This window comes from Myxine glutinosa, chromosome 1, assembly GCF_964187855.1.
Source record: "Myxine glutinosa chromosome 1, kmMyxGlut1.1, whole genome shotgun sequence".
NCBI classification, from domain to species: Eukaryota; Metazoa; Chordata; class Myxini; order Myxiniformes; family Myxinidae; genus Myxine; species Myxine glutinosa.
In genome coordinates, this window is record NC_136261.1 from 322,819,971 (window position 1) to 322,844,727 (window position 24,757).

Below are 24,757 nucleotides of genomic sequence, written 5' to 3' on the forward strand. Positions count from 1 at the left end.
CTGTTCCATTGTCTGTTTCAATTGAGCCAGCAGAGTGGAATTTGGAATTTTATTTCTCTGAGCTCATGAAATGGCCAAGGTCTGTACACAAGCTCTCTTTGCCCTCCTTGAGCCCCTGGTACTTGTCTCATGGGGAAATTAGTAATTTGGGATGGTAGTTCCAAAATCCCTATTGATATAGTGTTATGTTTTCCTTTATTTGGTGACACTCTTTGAGAGGCTGGTGGCATTGGGGGAGCTGGCCCACCGCTTCGCAAATGATAGGCTTGGGAACCCTGCTGAGGGCAGAGTCAACGTGGTATACCTGCTGTACACTTGTGGCACTTGCTGGGGTAGTACCTGAATCATTCATCTGTCCTATGTCCCCACTTCGCATGGTTGCAGATGGCACCTCATTAGGGAAGCCTGTAGCAGCAGCTCCTTCACCTTGTCCAGATGACACCACCTGTACTTGATCTGCCATAGATACACTAGGTGATGCAACAGGTGGAACAGGTGCATGAGATATCACAACAGGTGGAACAGGTACACTAGATGCACTAGGTGTCACAACAGGTGGAACAGGTACAACAGGTGCACTAGGTGTCACAACAGGTGGAACAGGTACACTCGATGCACTAGGTGTCACAACAGGTGGAACAGGTGCAACAGGTGCACTAGGTGTCACAACAGGTGGAACAGGTGCAACAGATGTCACAACAGGTGTATATATGGCAAGGGCACCTTGACCACCAGGTACCTCTCCTTGACTTCCTGCTTGTTCATAGGTAGGAGGTCGTCGTCTGCCATACAAAGGTGACGACATTGGGTGGTTTGCCATTGCCTTTCCACAAAACGCTTAATTATTGTCTTTCATTAAACGTGAAGCATGTCTCAAAGGCTTAGTGATGGACATAGACAAAATTTGGAAGACAGATTTTGTTGCTCAACAAAGATAATCGGAACAGTCCTTAAATTAACACCAAGCAGATCCAATCAGTTTAGCCCATCATTTTGACAGCATTCCAATTCATTATATATACTTTTCACCTTTCAATAAAAATGTATGTACCAACCAACTCTGTTTTCCTGAGCCTGGACCCGCATATGTACCAAAAATATATATATATACCAACCAAATCTGTTTTCCTGAGCCTGGACCCGCATTGTTGGGTCCACCTGTTCCTTCAAGGCACATAAAACATGTATGCGTGTATTCAAGTAAAACATGTATTCAAGGCCAGAGACCTCCAACCTCTGGATCATTGACACCACACATTCTGCGAGCACATTATATTGCAATGATATGGATGCAGGCATGCGAAAGTCAACCGTCCCTTCCTTCTCCCACTGACTACGGATGGAAGTCAGAGGAAAATAGGTTTCTTCCGGTGATGTGTTTGAACCCTCCAGCACCAGAGGCCGTGACTAAGCTGGTAAAATGTGGCTGCAAATCAGGATGCAAAGGAAACTCCTGTAGTTGCCGCAGCAATAAACTCCCATGCACAGAGGTCTGTAGCTGTTTGAACTACGGCTGTAGCAACAATGAACAATCAGCTCAGAACATTGTGGGAGATGAACACGAGGACTTGTAAGGTAAAACGGATGATTGTGAGACAGGAATATTTAAATATGGTCAAACAGGAAATTACATTACGCTATCATTGTTATATATTTTCGGCCGACTGGTAATACAGGACTGGTAATTCCCTGCTTGTCGTTAAAGGCGGCAAAAAGGGTTGGCGTCAGGAAGGGCATCCGGCTGTAAAACATTGCTTCAAAAAGGGGACCGAAAAACAACAACTACCACAGTTCCCGAAAAAGGCCAACCCCCGCTTGCGGGGAAAAATGGCCTCTAAAGGTGGTTTTTATTATTTTTTATCATTGTTATAGCAATGTGGACCTTTGTGTAAAACAGTGGTAGCCATATTGGATTTTCTCACTATTTCTCACTATGGCTGGCATCCACCGATTTCAACGAATCAGTAACATGTTTCCCCAACGGCCTAGCATTACTTATGTGGGCATTACCACCAAAATGGACCTATTTCATCATTCACAATTTGTGTTGTCAAGAACATTAAGTTTTTGTACTGTGGTTATTTAAGAAGTGGCGGCCATCTTGGATTTTTCCACCATTTTGAATTTGACTGCCATATTGAAATTAATTGTTTTTGAACTCCTTGGTATTGAAATTATGGGTATTATCATTAATTTGGACCTCATACTGTGTTCAGAATACCAGTTTTAATGGCATTTATATATTTTGGCGGCCATCTTGGATTTGACACCCTTAATCCGTTTAAAAAAATTAACAACCTATTTTTTCGAACATGTGACACCCAAAGACAAGGAATCAAGTGGAATTTTGCTTTTAACAAAAAAAAAACACGAAATGACATAACAGCCTACACTAATGCAGGAATTTACAAGAACAACATCGTATCTCTCCCATTTCACAAATTATGTACGCAATTGTTTTAGCCTGTTCATTAAATTCCCATCACTTGTCATGCAATAATCCTAGATATTTGATTTTGAACAAAAGGTCCTCATGCAAATCACACAGAAAAGCTTGCATCTTTAACATTGATCATGAAATGGGACATTCTGAATCGTCACTCAGAATGTCTGCCAGATCAAAAATACTCGCCCATTTCTGTGAGTGATGTCACCTATTTGCATCCTTTTGTCATAAATAAATTCATTCATATGAAGGTCAGCTTCAACCACCATCCGAGTGAATGTTAGTTGTCAGCCTGTCTGTAAAACAAGAAAAGCATTTAACATTCACACCCATGGTACAAGTTCCCCAATTTTAACAGGTGCACCTGTCTACTTGAGCAAATGTCACGCACACCTGCAAACACAATATTTTCACCCATATCTCTGACACACCATTTCAAAGCACACTCTGCCACACACCAAAACTCACTCTTGATACTTCAAGACATGCACATAATCGTTTGAGCTCATGACAAAATACAGGGCACTCTTGATACTTCAAGACGTGCACACAACAACGAACAATGAACAACTGTTCACCACTGCTTAAGTGAGTGAAGACAGTTGGAACCACCGCTACAATGCGGACACCCGTGCAACATCACCACACTTTCTGCAGAAGAGTGCGTGACTGTTCAGAACCACCGCTACAAAATGCTGACGTTTTGTGTTTAACCTGTCAAACCTGGTGGCAACAAACAAACCACCTTGACAAAAACACTCCTGGGGTATTTCACGCGATCAACCGTCTGGTATACACACGAACCATATAACCAACCAAATAACCAATTAAACTAAACCAACCAACAACCAACAAACCAACAAACAAACCAATTAACCAATAACACACCACACTGCAAATTTATGCAAGAACAGACAGACAGATGATGCAAATAGTTAACACAATAGTCTACTTGCCAGCAATGTGAACCCGGAAATGTTGAGTACCCCAAAGTTTTAAGTTAGAAATGTACAGTATGGGTCCCCAGCACTTAGAAACTGCCGGATGCTAACTTGCATATGTTGGGCAATTAGCAAAATTAGCATTAATAGCATTAACCCTATCAAACATAGGCCTGGGACACTGAAATTTCTGTTTCGCTCTATTGCTCCACTTTTATTCACAGGTATTAGAGGTAACAAAGGCAAGTACCATACCAAACTAGAATAATATGACTATGGGTAAATAATATCCTCAAAATTAAAACACAAGTATACCCAAAATTATCAGAGCTGAAAATATGTGCACTAGTTACACAACATAAAACTTCCATCAAGAAAGAGCGTCTTGCACTTCTACTACTCTGCACTGTTATAAAGCATATCCTCATCATAAAACCCATCCTCATCGTCTTCATCTTCTTCTCCTGACTCTACATTCTTGTCATATTGCTCTTCTTGCTGTGAGTGTGTGAGTGTGTTGCAACATGTACTATCAGAGCCTTTGCAGAAGCAGTAGCTGGTACAGGCCAGGCCTGAAGCTACGCAGCTGCACTTTGCTGTTAAACAGGGCTTCAACCCAGCTTTGCAGCTACAGCTGATCATTTCCAACATGGCAGGAGGAGCAACGGGGCTTGCATCCAGGATGGGCATGATGACTTCCTCTCCCTTCTCGCCTTCCTTCTTATTCCATCCAAACTCTGTTATGTCCACAGCTGGTGGGTCAGGGCAGTCTGCTGCTTTCCAAAGCAGCACCTGTAGATGGGCACGCCGTCCATGGAGGAGAGCGTTGCGCTCTGTAGGAGGCAGTGTCTTCAGTGCTGGGGGGGTTTTGCGCTTTCGGTAGATGTCATATCTGGCGACGTTCAGAGATGCCGACTCCCTCTCGTTGTACAAAGCCAGGAAGAAACCACTCACTGCCTCTGTAATCTGTAAATCAGTAGCTCCCTCCTCTCCGATGAAGTGAAGCAGGTCACCAGGTACTACTCTCATGGCCTTGAGTGCGGACACCTTCCCTTTCCCCACGGGATAGGAGGTGGTGTCACATCTGGAGAGAGCATGCATAGCCAGGATGGAGCGACACTGCTCACCGAGATTCTCTACTGTCGAATTGATGTTGAGAATAGTGCCATCCCATCTCTCCATCTGCAGGTTACATGTGATACCCACCTTCCAGCACCAATAGACCATGAGTACGAAAACATCAGTGTCGCCGCTGAGAATGCGGACAGTTTCAGCTCTGCGACTGGCTGCATCCAACATGTATGAGATGAGGGAGACGTCAGCCTCGTCATGAGTGACAATACTGTCTGCTTTGCTGACCATCTTGATGTGATCTCCTATGCTGTGTGTGCACAGGAGCTCACCCAGTCTCCGTTTGTTTGTCTTGTTCTTCATCACTTTGTCGCGGCTAGGTAGAGGGGTTGTCAGTGAGAGTCGGTACTCTGTTGAGCTCTCCCCAGCTCTTCTCTGCCTCTCGTGGTCTTTGGCAGAGACTTGCTCATACCGGTCAAAGATGACAAATGTTTCGGTGATGTAGCGATTAAGCCGGCGCCCCATGCTGGCTGCGAGGTCAGCCACAGTGCCTGACGATGGCCACACCACGTGGTAGATGAGCTGCGATGCATCAACGAGTACAACATGTGGTGGGTGGGGATTGGGGGCAAGGATTCCAAGACGCTGGACGATCACAGACTTGTTACCCTTCCTGAGGCATCCATACTCATCGATGATGGATGCAGGGACCGGGCCGAGCTCGTAGTCAAAGAGGGCGAGAGCTCCATTCTTCTCTTGCTCCCCACCACCAGCAGCCGAGCAAACAACACCTCAAGGTCACATATGATATTCGCATTGACCTTCACTCTTTTTTTGGTGAATGTCATTGTCACCACCTTATTTGAGATGGGCGCATGAAATCTCTCAGGAAGTGATGAAGAGAACAGTGTGCTCATGTCCTGTCCGATCTTCAATGCATCTTGCACATTCACCTTTTCATCTGCCACCTGGCCATTTATGATATGGTGGAGGTTCTCTATGGTGAGTGGATGGGAGTTTTCCTGTAGCACTCTCAGGATTTTAGCCCGGTCCTCCGCGTCCAATTCCCACCGTCCTTTACCCTCTTCTTTGTGTCTGTTGGGCTTCATCGTCTTATCCGGTGCTTCAGCATCGTCGTAAATCTCATCCAATGACTTGGAGAGATAGGAGCAGATGCCGAAAGATTGGATCCACACGGCGACCTGCTCAGGGTTGGTGGAGATGCCCTTCATGCCTCCTACTCCCTTCCCTTGCTTGATGCATGTCTGCTCCCCAAACATGTCTCCACTCACTGCAGCTGCACCATCAGAGTGGCGGCACACATGGCTTCCAGCGTAAAGGTCATCCTTGGCAGTAGCAGGAAGGTACTGCATGTCTCGCAGATGCCATGTGATCCATCTTGCGTAGTGGTGATGACCGGCAGCAAAAAAATAGGGCAGCATCTCTTCAAGGCAGTGTTGTTGCAGCATCCAATCACCCTCTCTTTCTGATCGCCAAAACCTGTGAGCTATTAGGGTAGGGGTGATGAAACAATCCACCCATAGCCGAAAAAAAAATCCACGGCTTTTACATCCCTTTTTTCACATGAAATTTTGATCGCAGGAAATTTTTATAAGAACACTCACGGAAAGCATATCTGTCTAAGTGTATTATGTCCAAATTTCATACAGATCCTTCAAATAGTTTGCTCACACGAAGCATTCAAACGGAGCAATAGAGCGAAACAGAAATTTCAGTGTCCCAGGCCTATGTTTGATAGGGTTAATGCTATTAATGCTAATTTTGCTAATTGCCCAATATATGCAAGTTAGCATCCAGCAGTTTCTAAGTGCTGGGGACCCATACTGTACATTTCTAACTTAAAACGTTGGGGTACTCAACATTTCCGGGTTCACAAGAGGGCTCTATAGGCTTGGCAAGTAGACTACAATGCACCACCCTGTGATCATAATACTCGGGAATCAAAATCTGTAATCAGTTCGTTAAATGCGTTACCAAGCGACAAGGGGAAGAGGAGAGTACAGCTTTGTGCTCGTCTTTATTTCCCCAGGTCATCCTAGAGTTAGCAAGAGGTCACGGTTGCCATTTGTTAAAGATATTTTCCCTACAGTAGTTTGTAATAGATGAACCAAAAATTCAATGTCCATCACTTGTCAGAAGAGAGTCACAAATTTTAATTCCCGAGGAGGATAACACTTTCTTGTCTTCAAAATACACAGCAAGAAAACAATGACCCTTATTAAATCAAGGAGAGCCTTCCATACAATTCACAAAACACACAAGGAAGATTTACAACAAATCCTAGATGCACAGTCCAGAGTGAAAATCCTGGTACAGTAGGGATGCGCAAGGAAATATCATACCAAACACGAGCATGCACAGTATACCGTTAACATACAAATCGACCAGCCAAGTGAAGTATCCTGGCTATTTGGTCATTCGTTCAGATTTTTTTATACAGTTTTAAGTGGGAGGAGCAAGTGGAGGGGGGAGGAGCGAAGAGGAGGCAGGAGAGCAATAGGATTGGTTGGGCAAAGTTTGGGCGGGAGGGAGTAGGTGTTGAGGATGAGGGTGCCTCCTGCTGATAGTAGGTTTGCATTCCAAATCCTTTAATGTGGTTTCTTGCTTTTCCATTGTCTCCTGCAAATCACCTCGGAGCTCCGTCTCTCTAATCTCTTCAAGAACATCTGAAGGTCATTCTCAGTGAATTGGATATATCTTTTACTCATTTTACACGACAAGAACAAAGACCACTTGTTTTATTTCGAAGCACATTTTTTAAAACAATATTATCCTTAGCCACAACCAAATAATTACAGCGCCCCCATTATTATACCATATTACAAATTAACACACTAGCAACATGGGGTTTTTTATAAGTCATGTCAACACTTCAAAATAAAACAGTCACTTCAATAGCTATGGCAATCACATCCTTTTTCAATCTGCAAATCCTACTGCAATCCTACAAAAGATTTTACTGAGAGGCAGAGAGTCAGAGATTTTTCGAGCCTCCATGGATTTTTCATATTTCAGACTAACCCTTATCAAATACTAATAATTATCGTTCTTGTTGAGAGATTTTCCCGAGAACGCTGGCAATTTCATTGAAACTATTTAGTAAATAATCTCCTAAGTAAGAAAGAAAAGCGTCCGCTGACTGTCTGTCTTTACAACGGTCAGCACAGGGCGGATTATCTTAGCGCAGAGAGGATTATCTCAGCGCAGGGCGGATTATCTTAGCGCAGAGAGGATTATCGCAGCGCAGTGCGGATTATCTACTTCCATTGTTTGACTCTGCAATAATTACCAAGTATTTGCATTGTACTAAGTAGATTATTCACAGTCACAACGAAAGCTTGTTTGCCAGGCCCCTTGCTAAGCAAGCACCAATAGTGATTAGCTTTCACCAACAATGGACAGTTCTGAATACTAATTTACTCAGATATTGCGATGTCAGCTGTCAGCCATACTAAGAAAACCAATATCTTACTCATGGAACTTCAATGAGACATATTATTTGAAAAGAACATCCCATATGTAATATTACCCTTAGTCATAAAAATGATTTCGCCATGGCAATATGCGATCTGCCATTGCCTTATACTAAGAATCTGGGCAGTGCCGGAGATAACTTGCCAACTACAGGGCGATCGCAAAGTTTTGCATGGAAACCACAAAAAAACACCCGCAGACTAGGAATAATGGTTGAGGCTCATAAAAGTTGCTTGCTTCATAAATTTACACTTCCACACATGCATTTATTTATTTATTTACTTGATGATATGTGCTAGCAATTTAGAGCAGAGTCATGCATGTTTTATTTTTCTTTTCTTGATATCATGTGCTGGCAATTTAAAGAGCAGAGTCATGCATGTTTAATTTTTCTTTTCTCGATAGTATCATGCACTGGGAATTTAAAGAGCAGAGTCATGCATGTTTTAATTTCATTTTATTGATATCATGCACTAGCAATTTAAAGAGCAGAGTCATGCATGTTTTAATTTCATTTTATTGATATCATGCACTAGCAATTTAAAGAGCAGAGTCATGCATGTTTTAATTTTATTTTATTGATATCATGCACTAGCAATTTAAAGAGCAGAGTCATGCATGTTTTAATTTCATTTTATTGATATCATGCACTAGCAATTTAAAAAGCAGAGTCATGCATGTTAAAAAAAAATGTTTTTTTTTTTTTTTTGTATACTGAATCGAGGCTCGTGAAAGAGCTGACATTTACTTCACAAACAAATCAACCAGACAAACAAAATATATAAAAAGAGGGAGCGGAAGACAAGAGAAGGGGAAGCTCACAAACACTTGAGAGCACACAACATTTAAGAGCAGGGAGATGTGTGGGAGGGAGAGGGCTTGGGGGGAGGAGGCGTGGGAAGGGGGGGGGGGGAGTGGGAGAAGTATAAAACACAAGGACACCAAGGACTTCCAGGACAGAAGTTGGTATTTCAAAAAAGTGGAATTGGGGTGAAATTAGCAGGGATAGAAAAGATCAAGGTTTTGGATGGGGGAAGATAAGAGATGGTGGTGAACAGCTGTTTTAAAGACCTGGAGGGTGGAGTGGGATTGAAGAGAGTGAGGGAGTTTGTTCCAGAGGCGGGAGAAAAGAGGAATGAAGGAGTGAAGGTGAGCAGAGAGTCTTGATTTTGGCAGTTTAACCATAAGAGGGTTGCAGGCAGATCTTGTGCGACCTGTAGGAATATTTGCGGGACAGAGCCCAGAGAGAGCTGGGGGGGGCAAGGCCAGAGAGGAGTCGGTAGAAGACGGAAAGACCACCAACCTGCCTGCTGTGAGTGAGTGAGAGGCCCTTGGAGTTAGCTTCATCGCGGGAGATTCCAATGATTCTGAATGCTTTGGTTTCAACAGCGTGAAGACGAGCTAGGTGTGAGGCAGGAGCACCAGCCCAGAGGGGAGAGCAGTATTCCATTGAGCTGTGCATGAAAGCCTTGTATGTGGTGAGGAGCTCAGGTGTGCCAAGGAAGGACTTCGCACGACGGAGGATGCCCAGTCGGCGACTGGCTTTGGAGGCCAGATTTGAAAATTTTGAAATTTGAAATTTGAAATTTTTAAATTTTCTGCTCGATATTATCATGTGCTAGCAATTTAGAGAGCAGTGATGCATGTTTTCATTTTTTTTCCTTCATATTATCATGTGTTAGCAATTTAAAGAGCAGAGCCATGCACGTTTTAATTTTTTTTCTCGATATTATTATGTGTTAGCAATTTAAAGAGCAGAGTCATGCATGTTTAAATTTTCTTCTCGATATTATCATGTGCTAGCAATTTAGAGAGCAGTGATGCATATTTTAATTTTTTTCCTTGATATTATCATGTGTTAGCAATTTAAAGAGCAGAGTCATGCATGTTTTAATTTCATTTTATTGATATCATGCACTGGCAATTTAAAGAGCAGAGTCATGCATGTTTTAATTTCATTTTATTGATATCATGCACTTGCAATTTAAAGAGCAGAGTCATGCATGTTTTAATTTCATTTTATTGATATCATGCACTATCAATTTAAAGAGCAGTCATGCATGTTTTAATTTCATTTTATTGATGTCATGCACTAGCAATTTAAAGAGCAGAGTCATGCATGTTTTAATTTCATTTTATTGATATCATGCACTTGCAATTTAAAGAGCAGAGTCATGCATGTTTTAATTTCATTTTATTGATGTCATGCACTAGCAATTTAAAGAGCAGAGTCATGCATGTTTTAATTTCATTTTATTGATATCATGCACTAGCAATTTAAAGAGCAGAGTCATGCATGTTTTAATTTCATTTTATTGATGTCATGCACTAGCAATTTAAAGACCAGAGTCATGCATGTTTTAATTTCATTTTATTGATATCATGCACTAGCAATTTAAAGAGCAGAGTCATGCATGTTTCAATTTTCTTCTCAGGTTGATATATCCTCAATGTTTTGGTGGGGTGTCTGGCCTATCAAAAGAGCAATTTATAAAGATCAATGGCTTTCCAAATAAGTACTGGGGCTGGGGAGGAGAGGATGATGATGTATACCACAGGTGTGTCCTGCTTTACCTCCTATGTTATTTTTCCATTGAAATTTTATCAACGATGTATGGGTTGTGATGGAACCCTTTTATTTTCTGCAGAATAATTCTGCATGGAATGAAGATATCACGTCCAGCCAGGATCACAGGCCGATACAGGATGATTAAACATGGCAGGGATGCCAATAATGAAAGAAACCCAAAACGGTTGGGGCCTTTGATTATTTTTCCACATTAAACTAGTAAGATGAGGCCCTGGTATTTTCTAAGGCCAAGGATGACTTGACATGTAACAAAACTAGAACAGCACTTGGTAGAGAGCATACCTCCGCCAGGTGAACAGTTTACATTTTGTATCCCAGAGTGGACCAGAAAATCACAATACAGAATCACATTTAATCGAAATCATCCGTCCACAACTTTTTGAGATATCCCACTATAAATCGTTTTGGTCCTATCTCCCAATGGTGGAGAATCACTTAAAGAATTAAATAATTCTCATATCCGAATCCACATTCAGATCTTCACCAAAATCGAATCGAATCGTCGATGTCAGACACCCAGCCTCTCCACTAAGTTTCGTCCAAATCCATCCATAGCTTTTTGAGATATCCTGCTATGTATCGTTTTGGCCCTATCTCCCAATGGTAAAGTATCACTTTAAAATTCTAGTAGCCGGATCCGAATCCAGATCTTCACCAAAATCTAATCATTTTGTCCTTGTCACATACGCTACATCTCTGCCAAATTTCGTCCGAATCCGTCCACAACGTTTTGAGATATCTTGTTCACAAACGGACAAACAAACAGACAGACAGGGGTGAAAACATAACCTCCATCCACCTTTGGTGGCGGAGTTAACAAGGACAACATCCACTATAAATGGATGAGTTGTGTGTTTATGTGTGTGTGAATTACATACTATTACAATGGACCTTTTAACTTTTAACCCTTTAGAGTGTTAGACTGCTGACTGCTGAAACCACTTCGACATTTGAAGGCAGACCCTTAAGGACCCCCAATATCCTAAAGATCCCCAAATACTCTTAAGGACCCAAAAGACCCAGATGGCCCAAATGTCCTCAAGGACCCCAAAGACCCAGTAGATCCAAAAGGTACCTCGAACCCAAAAGACTCTGAGGACCCAAAAGATTCAAAAGTCCCAGATGAACAAAACATCCCCTAGGACCCAAAAAACTCAAAAGACCCAGATGACCAAGAAGACCCAAAATATCCTGAGGACCGAAGAGACCCAAACGTCCCTGAGGACCCAACAGATCCAGATGACTCAAAAGTCCCCGAGTACCCAAAAGACCCAAAATAACCAGATGACGAAAAGTCCCCAAGGACCAAATAGACCCAAAGTGCCTGAGGATCTAAAAGACCCAGAAGACACAAGTCCCCAACAACCCGAAAAACCCCAAAGTCCCTGAGCATCCAAAAGACTCCGAGGGCCCAAAAGACCCCCGAGTCCGACAGATAAGACAGGTTTGCTACAAGGCGGTGAGATCAAAAAAATATTTTGTACAACGGGCCCACTAGTATACCAAAATGTATCCCTTATATCGGCCTCGTGGGTAATCAATATAAATAAATATTGTTGTGTTTCGGGGTTACCACAAGGAGAACTTCTCGGACTCTACCCAAACTCCCGGTCCTGAAGCTAATGGCTCTGGTTAACTCTGTGCCCAGCTGGTGGCTAGTTCACCATGAACGCCGATTGATACCGTCAAGCCTAGCAGCGTCCTCGCTGCTGACCACGTTACCTTTTTGGTGGTTTGGCAATGTCAATTGGGGTTCACACTATCGATGCGTTTTTGTCTATTTACTTGATCAGGTACGGTCAAGCGACACTGTCAAATACGCATCGGCTAAATCACGGAGCCATCCATTGGGGTTGAGGTAGATCTTCTCAACCATTTATTATTACAGCTTAATCGAGTTGATAAGAAAAGATAAGGAACAGGCAGTTTGGAAACTAGTGTTTACCAAAGAATGCAGTGAGACAGGTATTTACAATGGTCAATAAAAGCACTACATTTACAAAATAATTACGACAAGAAAAAGGTGCAATCAAACAGTTATAATATCCCAAAAGTCTTATCCCCCTTACACATCTTACAGATGACCCAAACTGCTCCATACTGACTTACACATCTTACAAATATGTAAGTCAGTATTGAGCTATGTTCCTCCCAGATACGCCTGCCTGCTCTCTCTCTCTCTCCTCTCTCTCTCTCTCTCTCTCTCTCTCTCTTCTCTCTCCTCTCTCTCCTCTCTCTCTCTCTCTCCTCTCTCTCTCTCTCTCCTCTCTCTCTCCTCTCTCTCTCCTCTCTCTCTCCTCTCTCTCTCTCTCTCCTCTCTCTCTCCTCTCTCCTCTCTCTCTCTCTCCTCTCTCTCTCCTCTCTCTCTCTCCTCTTGCTCCTCTCTCTCTTCCCTCTCTCCTCTCTTGTTGCACCTCGGGCTCAGCATAGCCCCGACCTCAGCATAGTGCGTCTCTCTCCAGTCCCAGTGTTGACAAGCAGGTTCTTCTCTTCCCTCTGCAGCAGGTCTCCTGAATTAGTCTGAATGCAACGAAGCACTCTGGTGTTCCACCTTATATGCAGATTTGTACAGGGTGGAATCTGGTGAGATCAGAGTTCAAGAGGGGTGGAGCCTCGGGCAGGAAAGTTCAGATCTTCGCTTCCGATCCCACACAGTGCATTTGGATTGGTGCGCTTCAGAAGCACCACCCGTCTCCACTGTCAATCATCGCGGTCACAAATCGAAAAGTGGGGTTAAGTGATCGGTTTCATACTTACGTACGTACGTGTCTGAATTTTTAAAACTAGCAATGGTACCCGCCCTATGGGTGGGGCTTCAATTGGGAGGCCCAAATGAAAAGGCAAAATATCAGAAATTGAAGGCTTTTTTTATTTTAAACGATTCATATAAAGATCCGTTGAATCATATCACATGCAAATCATCAAAATCTAAACAGTACATGGCGCCCATTTTGAAAAAAGATTGAATTCTGCAAAACGGAAGTGGCCGCTACACGTCTTTCTCGGTCACACGTTTATGTGTGAAGAGTGCGCGTCAAATCAGTAACACGGAAGCCTGTTTCTCAGTCGCTTTGCACACGCTGCCATGTTACTTCGGAGCCGCACGTTTATATAGGAAGAGTTCGTCAGGAGTCGATCTACTCTCTCCTGGTACGTAGAATAAACAGTATTTGTAGAATTTCAACAAAAGCCACATCACTGTTCATATCGGTAAATATTATTCCATCGTGTTTGGAAAAACTGGAAAATTGGAAGACTTGGAAAAATTGGAAAAACAATATAGCCTATTTTACTCCCAGGGGTCCCAGGAATACCCACCCAAAATATCGTTGCGATCGGTTGAGCCGTTTTTGCGGTGCCTTCGAACGGACGGACGGACATTTGGTGAATTGTAGTAAGATGAAAACGGGCACATATATACACAAAGAATTAAGTTAAGCACCCCCCCCCCCGTTTTTTTACAACCTCGCACATTACAAGTTTGTTGTCGTCAAAACAGTGTAATATACCCATGATATTGCTATATTTTCTGGAGAAGTGATATTATGGTCACATAAAAACATAACAATCATGCCGTTTTCAATATTTTATTCTGAATAATTTAAGGTGAAATTTTTTGGGAATTTTAGGCATATTTTCACCTCAATTTAAGTATGGAGCTATAGGTCCATCACGGACAGTGTGGATGACGTTTATGTTTTCTAACGTACAGTCATTGTTCTGAGAAGACCTCTAGCGATCTTTGCGTCAATAACGTGTGTAGGACCCACGTGATCGGATCACTGACTCAACCCTACGTCTCATAGACCCTGTAAGCCGTCGTATGCGTTGCTGTGGCAGGTTGAACCCCCTCGAGCACGTTTGGGACATGTTGGGACGACAAATTGCGAAGATGGTCCCTCCAATAGCCAATCTGGATGAATTGGAACGTGCATTACATCGGGAATGGAACAACCTGCCACAGCAACGCATACGACGGCTTACAGGGTCTATGAGACGTAGGGTTGAGTCAGTGATCCGATCACGTGGGTCCTACACACGTTATTGACGCAAAGATCGCTAGAGGTCTTCTCAGAACAATGACTGTACGTTAGAAAACATAAACGTCATCCACACTGTCCGTGATGGACCTATAGCTCCATACTTAAATTGAGGTGAAAATATGCCTAAAATTCCCAAAAAATTTCACCTTAAATTATTCAGAATAAAATATTGAAAACGGCATGATTGTTATGTTTTTATGTGACCATAATATCACTTCTCCAGAAAATATAGCAATATCATGGGTATATTACACTGTTTTGACGACAACAAACTTGTAATGTGCGAGGTTGTAAAAAAACGGGGGGGGGGTGCTTAACTTAATTCTTTGTGTATATAAATAACGTATGCTCACTATCTGATGAGTCCAGTATCCACCAAGGAAATAAATGAGCAGAAAACACAATCAGGCAGCGAATGTTATGGAGCAAGGGTGATTCCAGGCCCTCCATTACATGATGACATGATGATGATGATTGTGTGTGTGTGTGTGTGTGTGTGTGTGTGTGTGTGTGTGTGTGTGTGTGTGTGTGTGTGTGTGTGTGTATGTGTCATTTTATTTGTGGACTTCTACCGGAGCTTTCTCATGGAATGTGATACACCGAAATGATCATGATCTCCTGAGTTGATTAGGCTAATTAATTACAAATAATCTGGAAGAATTCCCATGTTTCCATCGCATGCCATGTTAAGGTGAATAGAGCAGCTCCAGAAGTCCTTCCAAGGCATGACAATCACAAAATAAATAACTAGAACAACACTCTTTGACGTCAACCGATATGCCTCTGCCCATATTATTACATCATTATAATACTTGTACCAAGTTTGATTTAAATGCATTCAGCTGTTCTCAAGTTGTCACATTTTTACCTGACATGATCTCTGACCTTTGGCCTTTAACCTCGGGACCCCAAAATCTAATCAGTTAATCCATACATTATTACACATATCTGTACCAATTTTGAATTAGATCCCTTTAGCCGTTCTCAAGTTATAGACCTATTACAGACTTTGATATTTGACCTTTGACCTCTTGACCCCAACATCGAATCAGTTAATTTTTACATCATTTCACACATCTGTACCAAGTTTGAATTGGATCACTTCAGCTGCCTTTAAGTTATTGACATATTACAGACATTGACCTTTGACCCCACAATCTAATCAGTTAATCTTTACATCATTATACATACCTGTATCAAGTTTGAATTAGATCACTTCAGCCATGTTCCAATTATAGACCTATTCCAAACTTTGACCTCTTGACCATAAATTCTAATCGGTTCATCTTTCCATCATTATACATACCTGTACGAAGTTTGAATTAGATCGCTTCAGCCGTTCTCGTTATAGACCTATTACAGACGTTGACCTTTGACCTCTTGACCCCAAAATCTAATCAGTTCATCTTTACCTCATTATACATATCTGCACCAAGTTTGACTTTGTCGGTGGAGGCATAAAAACAATGATAACATTGTAACAAAGCATATATGAATCAATCAATTTCGCTCTTTCACGAGCCTCGATCTTGTATACAAAAAAAATTTAAAAAAAAAAAAAATTGTAATAATATTAGCAACAATATTAATAGTAGTATCATTTGCCTATAATAATAACGTACGTGTAATCCCCGCCCTGACCCAACCACATCTGGCTTGGTGAAAGGCAAGCTAATGCTCAAGCAGTACAGCAGGCAGGTATGCTACAAGGCCGTTAAGATAAATGAAAATTTGATCCAATGGACCATCGGGCACACTCGTTGTAGTGTATCAGTCCTGGAAAGGTACGTGACATTCAGTATTCATTTATTTTATGATAATAAATGCTGTACTAACAGAAAATAATCTTCCCAGCAATGGACATACAGGTGAAAAAAAAAAAATCCCAAAAATATCACTTTTTTATTTGCGTATATTTTTTGTTACAATTTGGACAAGATCACCCCCAAAATGTATATTTTAACATCAATTATTCAAAAATTTCTGGGCGAGCATGCACATGGCCCCCTACAAAAACCTTTTTCCTTTTTTTCAAAACTTTTGCACTTTCACCAATGCGTTCATCTCTCTCGCCAAGTAAAAGTTGACACTTCTTGTCTTTCTCAAGGCTTGGATCTTTTTTTTCACAAGTTAAATCCTTATTTATAAATGCATCTCCATCAGTTTGTATATTTTTTGTGATCTGCATAATTGTGTTTCACCTTGTCAAATTCTTCCACAGTTTTATAAGGCTCAAAAGCGTGAAGTCGACCATGAAGACCGATGGGATAAATTCTCTGAAATATCAGCTCATAAAAAAGAAGGTCTACGTACTCTTCACCAATATAACAGTCGATGTGGGAAAGCCTACGGACTGATTGAGGAAATGTTGCAACGACCTCGCCTACATGACTTCTATATATTAGCAAAGATATGGGGACCTTTAATATTTTTTTATTTGGGACTGGGATTTGGTGCTTTCATTTTAATTTGATTGTTTCATTTGCATCCCAAAGTTTGGTACTGGCAGATTGTTTGAGCATCTTCATAGTGACCAATGTAGCCGCTGCAAACAGAGCCTGTCCAATATTTGGAGTTCACATTTAATTTTCAGCAAGACATGAGGCAATCTTGAATTTGTGCTGATTTGTGCTGAATTTGAATTTGTGCTGAATTCAAAATACGTTCTCGATTATGCCAAGGTGTAGTACACATACATACATCCATAGGCGGAATTTTCTGGCTTAGGCTGATTGTTATTTGTTAACAAAGGATGATTCTTCAAAATAAAGTTTGTTTTCTTTTCCAGCTCACTTTTCACCATTGTAACCCCATTTTCTTCTGTAAAACCCATTCTGTTTCTACTAAGAATCATACTTTCCCTCCTTTTCCCCACATTTTAATGATTTTTCTAAATATTTCAAAGCACAATCACAAATAATAAACGACATTGAAAAATTTGGAAAGATGTATAACCCAACATTTAATAAAACATGTGGTTCTGAATCTTTTGCAATTTCATTCACGCAACTCCCTGACATTCATCCCTCTCATTCACTTGCTTGCACAGAATTGTCTCACTTGTTTCATTCGCTCATTCACTCACTATCAAACCACTCTGATATGCTTCGGTATCTTCACTCACTTGTTCAGTCTTTTTAATATGGTTGGTAATCCAGGAAAGTCGAAAACTGACATATTTCCCCTACTCTACATGTACATTATTTCTATTTTTACTTTCTAACAATCAAATATCATCCTTTCACTTTCTTAAGATACATAAAATGCCAAAATTAAATATATACAAGCAATAAATTTTACTCATTTTATAACACTAACAAAAATCATTTTAAGCTAAACTATAAGTAAAAAATGATGATGTCACAAAATAATGTCACAATAATGATGTCACAATAAATAATGTCACAATAATAACAAAAATTTTAAATGTCACAAAGATGCATAACCCTACTTTTCACGAAACATTTTAATATATACACAAAGAATTAAGTTAAGCACCCCCCCCGTTTTTTTACAACCTCGCACATTACAAGTTTGTTGTCGTCAAAACAGTGTAATATACCCATGATATTGCTATATTTTCTGGAGAAGTGATATTATGGTCACATAAAAACATAACAATCATGCCGTTTTCAATATTTTATTCTGAATGATTTAAGGTGAAATTTTTAGGGAATTTTAGGCATATTTTCACCTCAATTTAAGTATGGAGCTATAGGTCCATCACGGACAGTGTGGATGACGTTTATGTTTTCTAACGTACAGTCATTGTTCTGAGAAGACCTCTAGCGATCTTTGCGTCAATAACGTGTGTAGGACCCACGTGATCGGATCACTGACTCAACCAATCACTTTTTTTCACTTTGATCACTCAATTTCATCAATGGATAATTGCTAATGTCATACCAATCATTATTTGATCTCACATACCTTAGAATATATGCCAATGTATACATATACACAAAGAATATATATTAGGGGGTGCTTACCTTAATTCGTTGTGTAGGGGTGCTTAACTTAATTCTTTGTGTATATATAATAATATAATGGAGCTAATGCGTATATGGCTATATGTTATGGATCCGTCACTTCCACCTTTGTTGTTATTATATACTTGTAGATTTTTTTTTATTTCAGGTATTATTGTTGTTAAGATTTTTGTGTGAAATGGAGATGACTTTAATAAAAGGAAAAAATAAATGTATGTGGAGGAAAAAGAAAAACGCGGCAAAGAACCAGAAGTGGAGGAGGAGGAGGAGAACAGCCAGGAGAGATCCCGCGCCGCGTTGGTGCTCAGATACAGGCGTGAATCGCATCAAGGCTGCGAGCAGACTTTTTTGATATTGGTTGCGAAGGAGTTGAGGCTTTCCATGAAAGGGATTGTTTGCGACATCGTCATATATTGCGAGTGCGATTAAACCTGCGTCTCAGGTTTTATCACCAAGTGTGAGTCATCGTTGGAGAAATCAAGCGCCTCCATTACGGGCCTGTCGCCATTTTGTCCTCGAAGAAGAAGTAGAGGCTGTCCGCTTGGTGCATCTTGTTTTGCCGTTGGGATTTCCGTATCGACCTCATCGTGTTGATTGCCGTTGGTTTACCTATCGGCTCAATTCCCATATCGACCTCTCACCTCATAACTCCTCATCCACAGTCGCGCCAATACCTGCCTATTGATTTGCCATTCTGCACGACCTCGATCTTCAAACAGCGTGGAGATCTGTGCACGAACTTTGGGGAATGTTACATCCCACTTGCGTTTGGCGTATCGTGAATTCCTCGCTTTGAGAGCATTGGGGAATGATGGTACTGTCGGGGAAGTGGTGTGAGACTCAAGACTCCAATGATGTCACAGGTTTACAAAAGATCACAACTTTATTAACTGGTTGTTCACTTCATTCCAATACCAAATAACTACCGTATAACTCAATGGTCCAGGTAACTCTATCCGCATAGTCCCACTTTCGTGGCTGCAGCGCCGTACTCGTGGTACGCGTTCATTCCGTCGGGCAGGGCTTCTGAGGATGAGTGCCCTTTGACTCAAAGTCTCTTCTGTTTATATGGGCAAACTTCAGTTAATCCTCTGTGCGCTGAAATCGTAATCCCTTCTCCGCTGCTTCTAATCCATTCTCCGCAAACGTTACTCGGTCGCCTCACTGGCACCAGCTCGCTCCCCTCCTGCTGCGAGTTCCATTTACCAAACAATAGGGGGGTGCTCCAGCCTGGGGCTGTGACCAGGTGGACAAGAGATTACCATGTTCGTGCACATTCCTGACATTCATTTACGAAATCGTCTATCTGCTTCGTTACCAGTCCCAATCAATGAGTTACCAGTCCCAATCAATGAGTTACATTTCCACAATTCCCTCATCTTTTTGTTTTTGTTTATATTAACCATTAATCTAAACATCAATATAAGTAAACAATCAATCACTGCAAGTAAACATCAATACAAGTATAAGTAAATAATCAATCACTGCAAGTAAACATCATTACAAGTATAAGTAAATAATCAATATCTACAAGTAAATATCAATACAAGTATTCAAACCATAACTTTGGTAATCAAATTCCCTTAGGCATACACCGTCATCCTGCAAGAATCACAAAACATTTCGTTGGTCATTGACTCCTTCCATATTGTTCAATCTATTGCATTTGCATCACAAATATCTTTTCAAAACAACACTTCACCATCACCAAGATACAACAATTTCACTTCATTTTCAAGTTTTGTAAAGCATCTGCACCATCTGGCAAAAACGTTTGCCTCCACACAAATGTTGACTTTGTTTGAAAGGAAGGGCTGATCACTTGTGTTTGAATCCAGGTATGAAACATTTTCTCCTAATGTCTTCATAGCACCTGCACTACTTCGTGTAGGATTTCGCTGTTGTGGTAACATTGCGGAGTCATAGACTGACCCTGCTCTCCATGTAGCATTCTTGCCACTTTTTGCTGTAAACCATAGTAATTCCTGAACAAGGCCTTCACCCAGTTGTAGTCGACTTGCCTCCTCCCTCATTGTGAGTGGGCAGCAAGTATTGGTGTGACGTTGATTGGCCAGCAAGATGTGGAACAGGGATGCCGGATGCATCCACAATGATTTTGGGACCATGGTGTTCAGGTCATCCATGGTCCATACCAGGAGTGGCCCGCAGAATCGTGCACAGCTGTTGTGAAAAGGCACAGCCATTGGTTTGCAGCTCCATGCTGGCTCCCCGGAAGTTGGTGAAGTAATAACATATGTCCCCGCATTTCACAGAGGTTGCAGGTAAGGTGTCGTTGTCCTGCAACTTCTGATGTGATGAATGTTCCAAGCCTTCGAACAAGAGTAAGTGATCGCCTTTCTTTCATATGTTGCAGTGTGATCCAGGCAAATGGTCACATAAATTTCCTTGGTGAAGGTAAGCATTCATCTCCAAGTTACACGGGAGAATGTCTTCATCATTCTTTGAGAAAGAGGGTGTATGCCACGTTTAACTTCATTTTTTAGCCACAAATTTTCTTTCTCGAACTTCTTCCCAATTCCGTTAGCACCCCCTTCAAATGTGATCTCGTCTTATCCTTATGCTCAGTCACATCTGAATCTGCTTTCCACACACACTGAATCAGATAGGGTACATCTTACCATGAAATCAGCATAATCATGTATATCTTCCGACAGTTTCACATTCAACAATTTGTTGTTTTTCCTTAACACAAAAAAGTTATATTCATTTATATGCATCACACAAATAATATTCAATCAGGTATGTATTTCACTACTAAACTAAGAATAGCATCCACAATTGCTTTCAGGTTAATATAGTTCAAAAATTAACTCATGCAGGTATTTTAGCACTACTCTAAGAAAATAAATTGTATATGATTACAATCACAAACGGGAATATCTAATTCCCAACAACAATTTTCCCAAACCAACAAATTAAGCATAATGTATTATTACCATAATTCCTCTCCACTTTTTCTTTTCCCTTTTTTTTCCCTAACAGTGTGTCACTCGTGGTGATATGAGTTCACTGATATTGTAATTGACACAACTCATAACATTGTCGTTATGCCATTATCTTAATTCTACTGTATTCATTTGCAACATCACTTGATTTAATCTTTTAATCTCAGTATTTTATGTCGCCATAAAAGTCTTCCTTTTCTGGTTCCACATTTCTTTCCTCATTTGTCACTTCATGCGTTATCATCATGTTGTTGGTTACCTTATTCAAACACACCGTCACTAAGGCTTTCAAGCAAGCCACCACTAAAACAATTGCCAATATAACTACTAAACCAACAAACAAGTCTGCTACTCCTTGTATATATTCATACCTATGACATAATTATATGTCGATGACATTCAACATTATATACCAAACTAACAAGCTTCCTAAAAGGTAAATAAAGAAAATCCCTTAATATGTAACATAAATCAGATTATTTGTCTTACCCTGATCCCCCTATCTCCCGGGGTTGAACTCAATCCCCTGATCATGAGTGTAGTTGTGATACATTTTTCACTCATGTTGTATTAATATCAGCAGGTAATTGTATGTCATGTAGGCAAATAAATGTCACTATCCCAAGTAGGAATATCACATGTTGAAAATGTAATGTTTATCAATGCAAGGGGTGTTAAAATGTAATTCAAATGACTGTAAATCACGACTATCATTTATCTGCCACTGAATGTTCTGCTGGGCTGCTAGGTGCAGCCTCATTTTCTGTGGGATCGTCCACCTTAGCCCCATGTGCTTGTTTGCAATGAGGGGCATGAATCCAACTCTCTATTTTGGGTCCATATTTTTTTCCTATTCTTATCAATCTCCTATGGTTTATCATTTCGTTCCAAGATACCGCAACCAAAGGTTTTAACCAAAGCTCTACCAAACTATTTCCAATTTGAACAAAAAATGCCAGTGAAACAATGATTCGAAGAATTAACTTCAAGGGGTCAATAAATTTATTCTATAGCCAGATCTAATTTTCCCATCCAATAGTTTGCCTTGCCACATGTCATATTATAACACTTTAATAAACATTCGAAAAATGTTTCCCATCTCAACAAATTTCCTTTTTACAAATAGCCATGTGTAACTTACGTATTTAACTACAATTTCCTCTCAATTTGTTTGGCCTAACTGGCCGCAAAAGTGGCTGCCAGCATGCAGTACCGTTTTTTATCTACCAAGGAAGTGCTCGTCCACACAAGACCTCTACCAAAATGTTGTTTGTAAAAACAAATCTGGGATTTCCGATTACATGGATGCACTCTCAGGACATTTTCAGGCTGCTGTTAACAATCCACTATGATAAATTAATTCCTTTACCCACAATCAAATAATTAGTACAAATTGAGGATATTATCCATCTGACATTCATTTATAGATTCATTAGTTGGATCTAATATATATATTTTTTTTTTTTCCAATAATTTCACACTGGTGTAAGGAAGAACAATAGCTCTCATAAGTCTTCGTAATATCGTAGTTAATTTACCCAGCATCGAAGAATTTATTTACTATCCATTCTCATCTGTTAACCAGTGACTTTGTTTGAACTCCAGAACTCAAAACCCACAATAGTTCAAACCAGCAAAATTTCCTTTACTATTTTCCCATATCATCTATGCCTTATACACATCCAAACATACAGCCCAATTTATATTCTGATAAAATTCAAGTTTATATATATATAAAATCCATGAGCAGAGTACTCTGGGAAGTCAGTGTAAGACCTCTCCAAAATTTGGCTAATTTTGTACTCCCACATTTTTTTATGAAGCTCATATCCATAAATAGCTTTGATTCTCATATAAATTCTATCACAATGGAATCCCAAGATTACTTCCAATTTTTTACTATTAATGAATAGCTGCTCATAACTCAGCAAATCAAATCTTTATTCTCCATCTCCCTTGACAAAAGTGATAATTTTCATAATCAAATTATATTTTCTATTTTTTTATTTTATGAATTCTCTCGATATGCGATCCCATCCCACATTGGAACTATCTATTTTCAGACAAGGCACACTGTCGGTGTCAACAATCTTGTAAGATTGATACACAAAATCAAAAACACTGACACACAAAATACCCACACACACATGCATTATGCGTATTTGTTTGCGTTGGAACCCTTATTTACAGATCCGGATGGGTGTCAACTTTATTTCAATTTCTCAAAATTTGTGCTTCAATTTTATAAGCGCTAATACACAAATGGACCAAAAAGTTTATTCTTAGAAAACCCCTATGACGTCACATTGACATTACCCTTTCAGTTCCCACAATAATTTATCCAAATTTGACTACCCACCCATTTGTATGTCAGTCGACCACTGACCTATCAATCGTGTGGAACAATAGTCTGAAATTCCCACCTGATCATGATGTGACTCTTGTCACTTGGTTTGGCAAAAAAAATTGCAAAGCAATTGTTCCAAACTTTGTAAATTTAAAATTTTGTGCCCAACATAAAAGTTCCAATTTCGGCATTTGATCAATTAATTATCAATTTGCTTACAAGCAAAAGAAAAATGAATAATTCTTGCTCCGAAAACTTTTCAGACCCAAGAATCATCGACAGTTATTCATGTTTGTCCAGTAATCTAATTTGTTGAGGCCAATCGTCATTTGGGATTTGTCGCAATGAAGGCCTAATCATTGTCTGAGGTATCGGTCAGCACTGGTACCCTTGATCTTGGTTTACCCTATGAACTTGTCTTCCTTTTGGTATACGGACATCCTCTTTTCCAATGTCCCATCCGTCCACACTTGAAACACCGGTTTCTGTCGTTGCCTGGTCTGTGCACCTGTGTACTTGTATTGCTGGGCTGCATCTCTACATCCCTGAGTTGCCACTGCAATCTCTCGTTATCTCCTGAAACACGAAAAAATTCTCTGTACCGTCCTTTTTGGGGAGACAACTGGAAATCAGATGGGACAACTGTCACTTTCATTCCTAATTTCGAGGGCAGTTGTGCATTTGGCTCCTCCACTGTATCCTGTATCCTTTTTATTTTAAGTTCTAGATCCGTTATCCGTTCTTGCTGTTCCCGTTGTCTGGATTCACCATCCCAAAGATGGAATGCAAGCCAGTCTACCGTTAGATTCTGTCTCTTCCTGGCTTTCAATCTTTGTTCCAATCTTTCCAATCGACTTCGCTCAAATGTA

At 40.6% G+C, this 24,757-nt stretch overlaps 1 protein-coding gene across 2 annotated transcripts in view; it reads left to right on the forward strand.

Moving 5' to 3' along the window:
* The window catches only part of LOC137411306 (beta-1,4-galactosyltransferase 1-like), a 112,787-nt gene extending 95,216 nt beyond the window's left edge, over nucleotides 1-17,571 (forward strand). For both annotated transcript variants that reach the window (XM_078769642.1, XM_078769636.1), the window contains exons 3-5: nucleotides 10,389-10,511; nucleotides 10,602-10,706; nucleotides 16,808-17,571. In XM_078769642.1, coding sequence (XP_078625768.1) covers nucleotides 10,389-10,511; nucleotides 10,602-10,706; nucleotides 16,808-16,943 — 364 coding nt within the window. In that variant the 3' untranslated portion in view covers nucleotides 16,944-17,571. The remainder of the gene's footprint in view (nucleotides 1-10,388; nucleotides 10,512-10,601; nucleotides 10,707-16,807) is intronic.
* The last annotated feature ends 7,186 nt before the right edge of the window (nucleotides 17,572-24,757 follow it).